General features: G+C 31.9%; 1 protein-coding gene across 1 annotated transcript in view; it reads left to right on the forward strand.

The window, feature by feature from the left end:
• The window catches only part of LOC123701515 (lutropin-choriogonadotropic hormone receptor), an 83,834-nt gene that overhangs the window by 13,573 nt on the left and 56,122 nt on the right, over positions 1–14,139 (forward strand). The window contains exons 2-3 of the mRNA XM_045649020.1: positions 6,058–6,129; positions 8,485–8,616. Of these exons, the coding sequence (XP_045504976.1) occupies positions 6,058–6,129; positions 8,485–8,616 (204 nt within the window). The remainder of the gene's footprint in view (positions 1–6,057; positions 6,130–8,484; positions 8,617–14,139) is intronic.

The raw sequence follows: 14,139 nt of genomic DNA on the forward strand, positions 1-14,139 counted from the left end.
GAATATACTTTTTTTTCTTACGTGTGTGGGAGGCTACAACCGCTCACCCCCCCAACCGAGCTCCAGCTGACGTTCACGAGGCTTCATAATACTATACTTTGATGCATTTTACTAATTACCGCTTGAGAGGAACTTGGTCATAAAATCTGCTTCTGGCTCCCGGACCATATTTTCACTTTCATTTTTATAAAATTAAAATTTATTCTAATTTAATTATGTAACATGCCATTTATACCTACTAATTTTAAGCTGCAAACACCCTGCAGAACACGTACAAAGCGTACACATACCTACATATTATATTATTATATCGGTATAACCTTTGACCTCGAAATTTATTCTACCCGAAAGAGTGTTATTGCTACAATCCATCATCTGCCGTCATCACCAGGCCTCCTCCTCCCCCCGGGACCACAGATCTGTTCGACGATTATACTTTTTAGAGACTTTTTATTATATTATCTGTGCTTTTATACTCATTGACAGATTAAGTTCGTTTCAGAACGATTCTTTTTGTGTTACGAAAAGAGCACGCAATGTTTAGCATATTAATATATGTCAGTGTATTGAATCAATTTATGTATATTGATGATGTATGGAATGTAAATTTGCGGAAAATTAATGTAATATTTTATGTTGATATTCTTATTTTCATGTTTGAAGATAAAACATAATTATATAATATGTAATTAAACATCGTTTTGGAATTTCGGATTGAACCCAGTATTGCTCGGTTCCACAGTTTTACCAAGTGGTAGCCACCGTACCAAAACAGTTTTAAAGTAAATTTTCTCAAACATATATTACTTTGTACCATAATAACATAGAAACAAACATATTTCTAATTACACAGCTCACCTTATTTAAATATAAACAGTAAAGATCGCTATCAAGCAAACATAAAATAGAATAAATAGTTATATATAAATAGAAAATCTTATCTTATATTGAAGGCCTATCGTTATTTGTATCTCGGAATAGAGAACTGAATTCTCGGCTCCGTAACAAATGTATGCGCCTCATGTCGTAATATAAACATTACATTACATGCCGTGGATTTGTTTCTAAATAGGCCGTGTTACAATGTAACATAACAGTGTAACAACCTACCTACATACAATTTGTATGTTTATTGAAATGAAACTTCTTTAGGCGCGTTGAGAGTAAAATATTAAGGTCACGTCATGTCAAAAACGTCATGGAGTAAGGCGACGATTTTTGGTATCCTTGAATATTACCAAAGAAGTTTCACTTCTGACACGTGTGCGGCTACACACACGCTCTTTTTGTTTTGTGTTAATGACCGACTTCAAAATTTTTGAAGTCGGTCTTTAATCTTCATTTTTTGAATCAAAAATATGTAATGTTGGAGATTAAATTTATAAATTGTAGAGTCGATAGCAAAATATTTTAAATGTCAAAAAATACTCAGAAAAAATGATGAGTCGTGAAATTGAAATTTTATTTTCAGATGCTAACAACCTTTTACTATCAGACATTTTTTGCCTCATTTTTATTGTAAAATAAATAAATATAGAGTAACGAATTTGACACCATACAAACTGACGAGGTCGTCGCCCAGCCGGGTCGCGGGGACTAATCGCCCTTAGCCCTCCTTGATAAATTATATTGTAATATCATCCCACTTCACACTTTGAAATTAATATGTTTTTAATGCGCAATCATCAAAGTAAAATATTGGTATAACAAAATGTTTGGATATGTATTTTTTGGCACGCGTTGTGTTTGTGTGTGTATGTAGAGAGTTTCCTTGTTTACTTTGACGGTGTAATATTCAATATTATCCCCGTAAAAGCCTTTATTTTTTTGGACTACAAGATACAAAGAAGTGGTATGTAAGGTTCATAATTTTACAATGATCGTATGTACATGTTATACGGTGTTAGGTAATTATTATTTTAATGAATGCTGTTTAGTTTTAAAAAACTTCGTGCTTTTTTTAAAGACAATTTTTTTTTCTTGCTCTACTTTGTATTTCAATTTGGTGTTGTGAATGCTGTCCCTTTGTCTGTACATATATGTATACGGACTCTAAAAATAGTGTTAAATCATTGCTGTGTAGAGTCTACTTTTTAATTAGTTAAATTAATTATCTGTAGTCTACACTATAGATCACAGATAATTAAAAATACTAATAAATATTTGAAGTTCATATGAAACGGACTTAAGGTTGATTGTAATACCAGTCAATTACCATTATACTGAATTACTTTTATAAAAGCTTACTTATGATTGGTAAAAGTAACCGGCTACTAACACTTGCCATAAAATATTACAATATACGCGGCCACGCATCGCAATTGAATGAATAAAATGCACACAGGAAGTCCTTTATTACATCAGATATATAACCGCTGAAATATTGCTCTTTATGCTGGAGCAGGGTTGCCAGCATTAGGTTTAATTTAAATTTCTTACAAAAGCAAAAATATACCAAATGTACTTAAGTAAACGCTGATATACATAGTATTTTTTGATGTGTGTTAACTGTGCTTATAGTAATAAAAAAGTTTTTATTAAAATGCTCATTTAGGTAAATGAAGAACAACAACTTAGTTCGCTAGAACAAAGTTAAAACAACAGCCTTTCATTTTAATTACGTTTTTACGTGATAACGTTTCATTAAACAACCTTAAAAAAACATTTTCTCTGTGAACTGTTTTATGTCCTAACTTTCTTTTTTATCTTTCAAAATGTGACGCATTCTTTCAGTTGTATAGATGTCTCCTTTTGCCTAAATATTAATTACGACCGAATTACGACAATTGAGGCTCTTTGTCATCTCCATATAAGCGTAGTGCTCCATCTTAGTGCCATATTGTTTATTACTTTCACAGTCATTTGCGGTCAGGACGAACTACACTTGTCAGTATCTGACAAGTGACAACCCTATCACACACGTATGACACGCACGCAAGGCATGCGTATTGGATACCGTCCAAATCCAGTATGAATGCACTTTTTCACCCCCCCTATCCGGGAGTTGGCACTAAACTCGACCTCGGCTTGTTGAATGAATGCTCAAATGCTTTTACAGTAACTCGAGTGCTAATCATAATTGATACTTTAAACGTTTTGATCTCACGAGTTATGAACAAAAGAGTGTTGGAATAAGAACAAAAATAACTCAGGGAAGACCTAGTTTAATTTTGCAATCCAGCATATACTTTGTTTCGAATTATATGTACGTAGAGAACGAGGATACATGTTTTATTGTAACATTCAAGGTAATTTTCTATTAAAATATGAACAATTATTTAATGAAAGAACTTTTTTGCTACTTACTAGTAAAATAGAACCTAGGTCAATATGTAGTACTAGAAATAAAAAATAGAATTAAGTACATGTTCCTACAAATTATGATAGGTATTTATTTATTTGGATAGCACACAGGAACAATTCCAAAAAACAAAACAAATACGATATTAAAGAACATAACAACTAAAAGGTTGGATCTGTAATAAATTTAAATTTATTCATAACTAGCAGTCCGCCCCGGCTTCGCCCGTGGTACCGACATGTTTACGTTTTCTCTACATAAGATCCATCCTCGTACTTCAAGAAATATAATAAAAAAAGAATTATCGAAATCGGTTCAGCCGTTCTCGAGTTATGCGATTACCAACACATTTTGCGATTCATTTTTATATATAAAGATTAATGAATCAATTAATGTTAATTAAAATATACTTAATATTTGGCACCTTGGTACAGGTAATTTTTTATGAGGTTATTGAAAAAGTGGACCTTACAAATAAAAACGTGTACATACTTAATTATTAATTTTACAGCAGCAAGTACCTAATCAAGTGGGCAACAACGGTTAAAATGAAAAAAAAAATTAAAACATGTCGTGTATCGAAATTTCCAGTTCATTTAACACAACCATTCTCTAATCTCTATAGACACAATTAATTTATTACAGGATAGTTCTATGTCATAAGATTTAAATTTAATGAAAATACACCGAAAAAACAATCATAATAAAAGCTAATGTTGATATATTTTCCAAATAATTTGTTTTCCATTAATCTTATTTACTGTTACGTCCAAACTAGACGAAAAACACAACAATAGCCATTTTTCACAAAACTTGTAGAAACTAGGTCGTCTTATCCAACAAAATATATACAAAAACGTCAGTCATCTCTCCTAGGACTACATTTCGTGTGGGAGTATATCCCTACCAGTTTCGATTAGTAAATAATCCAGGCAATACCTATGTTTATGCTCCAATGCTGCGTCAGCCAAAACTGTCAGACATAGTGAAGAGTGATAAACCGTTGTTTATTTATATTATAATTTTCTCTATAATAATAATTATCGCAAGTAGCTTAATAGTTGTACAGAGGACAGGATTGTAGAGACACTAAATACTCCCAGATGTTTTTTATGACAAATTACAATATCATCTTATGGTTGTACATTTTTCAATGATCATTTTTATGAACATAAGAAAGCACAGGCCCACATTGCTGAAGCCAAGATCTCTCGGTTGTGACACATACATTTTTGAAGGAGACGATTGAATGCATACAATAGAGCCCTTTAATAAAGTGACAAAGTGATGATATTAATAATATTAGCCATAACTTCAAATGCTACTGGTCGTACATATCCAGATATTTTATAACACATCTAACCTACAAATTATAAGAATATTTGTATGATTACTTACAACAGCTTCGCAGTTTCTTTGATCAGTAGCTAGTGATACTCATCGATCAGATAAAAATAATTTAAGCTCCGTGACCGAATTACATGGACCACGGTTGGGTTTGAAATTTAATTCCGGTTTGATGCCGCCAACAATGACTATTTTTTGCGATTAAATCAACTTCTGATTGAATTTGCTAATTGAATTGAGCCGTATGTATGACAATGATTCGTTTTTATTATGATATACATACACGGATTCTCGGAGGCTACGTGACTGAACTTCCAAAATATTAATTGCATTACGTTTTTGTTCAACTCTACTCAGAATGCACTACTCTCTAATCTCTATTACAAATACGAAATAGTTGGAAAAAAATTGAGTGTAACAATCTTTCGTTACGCGTGACATTTTTCCGTTACGCGCCATCTTTTTCTTATCCCTACCACGCGTGATTCGACGTATTTCTGTAAAGTTGCATATATAGTAAATTATTTTTTGAAAAATAAGGTCATAAAGAAGTTTCACTTCTTACGTGTGTACACTAGTACACGCACTCATTTTTTATTGTTGCATTTTATATCAGTATACGTTCATTTAGATATTAAAAACTTTATAGGGTAGATAGTGTGTAAAAAATAAATTGTAAAATGATAATAAATGTACTGTACTAACATAGTAATAAGAAATTACTAACAAGTGGACCTATTTTGTTCTGTTAATAAATGAATTTGAAACAAAATATCCTAATTTGCCCTTTCTCCATCTCCCTGAACATCTACATATTTTTTCAAGTGGAAACTTATTTGATTTTATAAAGAAGTTCTCAAATACATTCCATACATTATAAAAAGGTCCAATATAAAAATAATTATAGATTATATTTTATAGCTTTATTGCTCCATAAAGATTTTTCAATTTAATAACCATTGACCAGATGAAATCTTCAGATCAGTATTTAAAGCCAAGGCAACACGGAACACGTTGCCCCTAGCGCTTAACTAGAGCGGTGATAAAATTTTATTGGCTTATGATAGATCTATTTCTATTTTCTTGTGTTTGATTTTACATATTATAATTTATAGAGTCTATAATATAATAGACTAACTGCTTCCACGTTAATGAGTTTTTCCTTTTAATCCTAATGTTCATAACTCTTATTATTAACAGAATAAAAAGAAGTCTAAGGAATAACCTTATTACATCGGCTATCTGTCAGTGCACGTCCTATCAAAATCGGTCCAGCCATTCCGTGTATATACACCGTGTATATATGTGGTTTATTTTGATATAACAGACACAACAGTATTATTGGTATCGATTCATAAATTTAAAGATTTTTGACGGATAATGTTACTTTTTATTTATATTTCTTGCAGGGATGTGTCGCACAACAACATCAGCTCGTTGCCGCCAGACGCGCTGCTCCTCGCCACTGGGCTTCGTGACTTGTAAGTGATTTAGATCGCAAGTTTATCTAGAAAGATAGATGCAATTTGCACTCGAAGATTTACACTACTACAAGTCTATTTTTCTATACAAAATATATGACTGCTTTATCTAGATTCTAGCCTTTCCCATTTTTCCACAATAAAAATATTACATTCAAGTAAATTGAGAGTCAAATAAATTCGCAAAAATAAAACGCGAATATATCACTATCTTTAGTACATCGTAAAGACGTTATATAATACATATCTTGCACAGCTCATAGCAATTCAAACTTATGTCCCCTGTTTCAACACCTTTAAGTCGAAAGGTAATAATTTTAATGCAGAACTGCGATGGCCCAGTGCAGGCTTGGCGACATATTACCTTACTTAAAACTGGTTCGATGCATTCAAGCACACATAATATAATACTATAGAGTCAGATATTGCACTGACGACTTTATACGTCTTTACAAGTCACAAATATTTGTTTAAAAATGCGCAAAATTACAATGAGACATTGAGTATGTTGCGTAGGAGACGCATTATGAAATCCTGTATTTAATTCTAGGTGTTAAGTGATCCTTGTATTACGAGTAGTATTGTATTTTTAATTGTCTTCGTCTTGAATTTAAATTAATTGTACAATCTTTCTTTGGTATTAGTATCGTTTAAATAATAATGACATGTTTAGCTGGTACATAGCAGCGCAGAATTGAGGTATCTGGGTCTGGAGTCTGGAAACAGGGTCGATTCCTGAAGAAATATAATAAATAAATCACATCATAAATCCCCTGTATATTAAATAATTACTTATAAGTGCTTAATACTTTTACATTTATTAGCTGTAATTGACATAAGATGATTTTAATAGCCGATTAATTGAGATTATCGGGTCACCACCTGAAGAACTTGCTTGCTGAGTTGCACCTGTTTGTGCAAGAAAATGTTTATATTCTTTCACTTTATATTATGAAAAATTGTCAAGTTTGCGATGTTCAAACACGCTTTGCGATCCTTTTAAAAACTACATTGCTTACAGTTAAATATAAAATTAATATCCATGTTTACAAACGCCGTAATTAAAACCCTGTATACATAAAGTATCGCTATTGGTTTGGAAGTACCTAAACTACAAAATTCGCGGTAATTTATTTCCAATGTTTATAATTATTATGCCAAGTCGTGTCCTGAATACCGTTGCTAATCCTGTGACGTCATCGGTATCGGGCAACGCTAGGGAGTTGGTTTGAAAATGTATTCTAGACTCTTCTGTGATAAATTGTTGTTTTTATAGGTAGAGAAAGTAATTTTATGAAAAAACAAGGTTTGAAACTACAGACAGAAAGTCCAGAAGTACTAATTAGGTACATATCCTTTAACCGAATAAAGCCAGATAATATGCTAGTTAACAAATTAACATTCTTTTTGAAAAGTACATAATTGTAAGCATATAAGAATTAGAATAAAACAAACAGGTCACTGATACGACCGCTTAGTATCTTAATAAAGCGGTTTTTTTATATTGTAACGAAATTTCATTTTTTATATTCAATATTATAATGACAATATGACAATACAATACAATAATGACAATACAATCAATACATACCTACTTACGATATGCTAAAACATATTTTCATGTAGATCTTTGTTTGTCCAAGATATACGATCCTTCAGATTTATCGTTATTAAGAGAGAACCATAAAATTAGGCTGTAAAAACAGTTTGCTATTGAAAGCATCTCAGCAGGTTTTGTAGATTAGTGTACTTAGGCATTATATAAGAGGATAAATCTTTTATATATCCTAAGAAATCGTAAATTATTGTGTGGAATGTCGCAAATAAAGAAGAGATATAACTTGGTTTGATATCTATTCTTAATTAAAGATGTAGAGATGATTTGTTAGTCTACAAATTAAACTAAACTAAATTATTTGGTATGTATATTTTAATAGCTGATTTTATATATATTATAATGTATTTGCAAAAAACTCAACAATATTTAGAGCATCTACCTAATACAAGACTGTAAGTGCAACGCATATCTATACCACATGAGTAGATAAACGGTATCTATACTTACTCGCGTTTTGTTTTATTGCTATAATCTAATATATATATATATATATTATAAAGGCGAAAGTTTGTATGGATGTATGGATGTTTGTTACTCTTTCACGTAAAAACTACTGAACCGATTACAATGAAATTTAGCACACATATAGAGGGTAACTTGGATTAACACATAGGATAGTTTTTATCCCGGAAATCCCACGGGATCGGGAACTATGCGGGTTTTCCTTTGCAAACGCGGGCGAAGCCGCGGGCGGAAATCTAGTAAAGTATAAATGAACACAACAATTATGTAAACAGGAACTTATCAGCCAACCGTTTGGAGCGCGTAGCTGCGGGCGCGCTAGACGGTGCGGCGTTGGCCAGGCTGTGGCTCGACCGCTGCATGCTGGCCCAGCTTCCCGCCGCGCATCTACCACGGCTGCATTATTTGTGAGTTCATTTAGCACTAACATAGTTGTGCGTTCTTCACTGGAAGTCTTTCACTATAGTACTAACTACTTTGTTAAAACATTGTAGCTTCAAAACCTTCGTATAAACACCGTTATTATAATATGCAATTTTTACCGTATTCAAAACTGATTGTACACTGTGAAACAAATAAACGATTTTTATTTTATTTTATTTATTTATTTAAAACAATACCGTGCTTTTTAAAGAACGAATTTACAATAATAATTTCTAAGTCCTTACAGAATGTGAAGCATGGTGCAAAATTTCTAATGCGAAGTTACAGCATCTTTTCATTATAACACTTTTATAAAACAGGTTAAGTATCTTTTCTTATCAGGAAGAAGATAAAAAAGTATCTTTTGATAAACAAAATAGAACGCGAAAAACATCGAAAGGATATATGAAATTCGACATGTAATAACATACACTAGGGAAGGCCTATAATAAAGACGTTTCTTTGATCCTCAACACTATCCAATATCATTGAAATTAGGTTCAGTGAATGTTTTGTCGGAATCATGCTAAGGGATTCCAGCGCTACCTTTTTTATTACCTATATCTTGTACGTTTTATTATACAATATACAGAGTAACCCGCGATTTCATGTTCTTGAGAATTGTTTTTGAAAGTAAATTCTTGTTCTTGAAAATTTTTCATTGTTCTTGAAAGTAAATCGAATTTTTTTATTAAGTGCAAGTAAGTATCTGTCTCAAATCAAGCTATCAAATCCTGCAAACACTTATAGCTTCATGAAAATTCAGAACTTTTTCAGATTTCTGTAGACTGTATGAAATATGAATTACTCTGCGTTATGTGTTAATTTCATTATTTAATCAAGTTGTCACAGTTTTATATTCAAGAAAAAAATTATCTCTTTGTGTACCAATACAACACATTAGTTAGGAAAGCATTCACAGTTTTTTTTTTCAATCCTTGAGATACCTTAAAAACTAATAAACCGAACATCGATAGCGTTCAAACACACATAAAATATATTTCAAAGGTGAATGAACCAAAATAAAATTAGAATCGAACAGTTTCAGTCCACAATAAAATAAACAAAAAATGATATGAACCACGTGTGGCGCCGGCTATTTCCAAGCGTTTATTATTAACAAGCGCATAAATTACTCTTTCGAAACTTATGAGCCGCATATTTCAAAGTTGTATAAAAATAAACATTTGGATAATAAATATTATTTCTAATAAAAGTTTTTATCGCGTGTGTGATAATATGATAAAGGAATGGTGAGAAGCTTGTGTATGAAAAAAAAAAAAACATAGAGCTCTTTCAGAAATTTAGGTAAAGCTCTAAACTCGAATTTTATGCTTTAAAATGCTATCGATATAAAACTTTTTACTTCAAATAAATTAATTTAACAAATAGATAATCTTATTTATTTTCTTAACAAAATATAAATAGACAAAGTTTCACTAAAACTCATGTAATAAGAAAATGCAGCTTTTCGTAAACAAATCAATCTTATATCTTAGAAACAAAGGCTGAATGGATCTGGCAATAAATAAAAATCTACTTGGTCTGTGCAACCGATACTGAATCTGTATTCTGGATAATCTGTGGATCGTCGAGACGTCGGGTCGTGTAAAAAATCCCAATCCCGGGGGTCGTTAACATTACCTATACGTTAACACACGGCACCATATTGGATGAACGATAGTTTAATGAAATATCTTCTTTCGCTGCTAGTTTTTCAAATCTCTTTATAAAAGAGCCTTTAATATTGGTTCTTTCTTACCTTTTTGGGTAAATAAGCTATCGATATTTGCTCCATCTGTATTAAAGTGGAAACATTTTTCTATTCTTACTTTGTTATAGTTTTATGACTACTGAAAGGATTGTTAAGTGCTAAAGCACTTGTTAAATTCGTTTGTACAAATTCTATAATTTTTAATTGATGTCCTTTTTATTGATTAAAACGTTTAACCCATGGATTGCTACTTTTTTATGATAGCGCGAAATTTTTTAATTTTTTACAAAAATATTTATTTATTTATTTATTTATTTATTTAATAAAAATATCACTTGCCGTTACAGGTCATTCCCAATGCGACAAAGATACAATTTTATTACCAAATAAACTTAACTAACTTAAAAAAACTAAATACTTAGATATTATTATACATACATAAATTAATAAAGAAATAGATTCTAAAAATTACAAATCAACTGTAACACCACCCTTGCGAACTCACTCATTGGGCTATGAAATAAGTCCGCCCTTTCATGCGCTTCATTTATGATGCGGATGACTCGTATCATTGGTGCCTTCGCAAGAAGGCCAGTTCGTGCTGTGGGCACCAGCAACAGCGGCGAGCGGCGCCGTCTCCACGCGAATCTGGTGGGAACGCAGAAACTCACACACTCAAGCAGCCCTGAGTTCTGCTCCCCACCACGAAGAAGACCTATAATATAAACGGCAAGCGAAAAGTCTCGCCGTACACTCAATTGATTGTACCCCACCATACCCAATACAAATAAGGTAGGGTACATCAACGGATAAAAAGGATATACCCCGTACAATTTTAAATATAAGTGTCTCATGAATTTATTTTGGACCCGCTCCAACATTAATTTATATTTGTTCTCATGAGGAGCCCAAATTGCTGCATTATGTTCTAAACGACTTCTTACTAACGCGTTATACAGGACCTTAATAATAACAATTATGACATAAATACGTCATGTCACGATTATAACAAGTCAAAAGTATCTAGAAATATCGATAAATCAACGGTCCAATTAATTACATAGACGTACGAAAACCAATAAATAGGAAAGTGAGTAAACAAAGTATTAAATCTCCGAAACCAAAGTGATTGCAAATATTTGATTTGTTCCTCGCAAATTCAATATAATAATAACAACAACTTTGGAACTTTTTGTTTCTTTGTTAATATAATCAAGGTTGATGTTTAATATTACATGTACCTAGGTACTTAAATAGATATTTAAGTGAAACTTCTTTATCGGGGTTTGAAAAAAATTTAGTGTAATATTTTTTCGCGTTACGCGTCACATTTTTCCGTTACGCGCCATCTTTTTCTTATCCCTACCACGCGTGATTCGACGTATTTCTGTAAAGTTGCATATAGTAAATTATTTTTTGCAAAATAAGGTCATAAAGAAGTTTCATACAAAGGGACATAGAGACAGAGAAAGCGACTTTGTTTTATACTATGTAGTGATATAAATGTGCAAACATCACCAAATCTATTTACACGACACATATATTAACTAGGGATAAGTGATAACGCTACTTACTAACATTCTTGATCAATTACGCATTGACTAGAAGACGTCGATAAATGGGGTAATCCCATATAATGCCACAATTAATTCAGAGCCTGCTCCGATAGATTAGGACTCCGATTTCCGTGACAAGGGTAGCGGTCACAAGGCAGCTGGAGGCGAATCTTATCTCATGAAAAGACGGCAGCCATCTTGAAAATATTTTATTACATGTCAATTACATCACACATGCACCACACGTAGAATTTAAACAAATATGTATTTTTGAAGTTATACTTCTTTTGGCGCGATGGAGAAAAATGATGAGAGTGAATTTTTACGATGCGCGCGCACACCGACACCTAAATTTAACAGCATGAAGTTAGTTCTAGGTGGTATGAAAATTGATAACTATGTTCAAGTTGTATATTCTAGTATTTTTTCCAGACGCCCAGGAAGTATAACTTCTAACGCGTGTACATAAGTACACACATTCTTTTTTTTTTAAAGAGACATGTTTTATTTATAGCATGTTTTTAGTGAGTACCTAGCTCTAGATTTTGTAGATTGAATTTGCTTGTCTATTTTTTTAAGCCAAATTAAATCAGAAATAGGTACCCACTCCCACTGAAAATTTCATTAGGTAAATGATGATAAAAAAAGATTTTTCTATTCGAAATGTACTTTCGGAATAGTACTATAAAAACTAAATAATTACCCTTAATTATTTTAACCCTTACCTTTGGCTTCGGAAAATTTTACTCTACGATAGAACTCTTTATAATGATGTGATTAAATATTGAAAAATATACATAGATACCAATATCGAATCGAAAATTGCGTTTCTTTAGTCGCTTGCAAATATACTTAGAAGCAATAACCTAATATTGATGTATGAACATGAATAGATAATTATTCGTGTTAAATAAACGTAAATGTAAACGGATACATTACTTATCAAATAGATTCGTCATTATTTAGAAATCAAGGTGAATTGTGCGAAATGTGTAAGGTCATGAGGAAAGAAGTTTCGAAGGCTGCATTTTTTATTAGTGGGAAAAACATATTAAATACCCAAAACGTACACAAGTGATGTATTCAAGAAGAATTTTGGTTAGTACGATGATAGTATAGGAAATAAGTAAAATATTTTAATCTATACATGATCTATAATTCTATACTAATATTATAAAGCTGAAGAGTTTGTTTGTTTGAACGCGCTAATAACAGAAACTACTGGTCCGATTTGAAAAATTCTTTCGGTGTTAGATAGCCCATTTAACGAGGAAGGCTATAGGCTATATATCATTACGCTAAGAGCAACAGGAGCAGAGCACTGCGGGTGAAACCGCGAGGCACAGCTAGCAATGTACAAATATTATACTTGTATAAATTAATATTACGGAATTTAATATCAATATGTACAGTTACAGTTTGTGATCAAATATCACACATTATCATTTAAGCACGATGTTGAGATTGGTTATTGTTTTCCGATACATAGTCATAACATCATATAAATAGTAATATTCCTACTTAAATGTGTGTGGTTAAGATAATATTATAGAATTATTAATGTCTAAAGTTTTAACAATAATATATTCTCACCTTATTTAAAAATAAATAAATGTTATAAACATCTACAACTAAATACATGATTATAATCAATTCGCAAATCACTATTATTATATAATTTATGATATTTTATAGAAAATTAAAAAAGTTGTTTTATGAACAAAAAAATCGTGTAAAATGGCGGTTCTTGTTATTTAAAAATAGAATGTCGTCGGTCTTCGATCCATAGATTATAGAACATCATTACACTCAAAACAAAAGAGGTTACAGTCTGCTAGTGGTCTGAGAGCCAAAGATCAAGCAGTGTCAGAGCCTGCAGCCTTGACACCCCGCTGTCCCGTCATCTCGCCCGAAGGTCGACCAGTATGATTGATTAATGATTCGATATTTTGTTATAGGAGCGATGTACTTATGTGTTAAAGAGAGAATATAAAATGTGAAAGTATGTTTGGTATGTTTTTACTTTTTACACTCTAAGCGCAGTCATTGGTAAAACTCGCTATACAAATCGATTTATTTTGGGATAAAGACCACAAGTGCTATAAATCACGAATCTTTTAAAAGGTTCGACTTGCGAAATGTCATGAAGTATCTGCGGTTTGATGGCTATCGATGATATACCTTGAAGCGCTTTAATTATAATTATCATGAAATAAATCATAAAGAAATGTCGAATT

Source organism: Colias croceus, chromosome 21 (assembly GCF_905220415.1).
Source record: "Colias croceus chromosome 21, ilColCroc2.1".
NCBI lineage: Eukaryota > Metazoa > Arthropoda > Insecta > Lepidoptera > Pieridae > Colias > Colias croceus.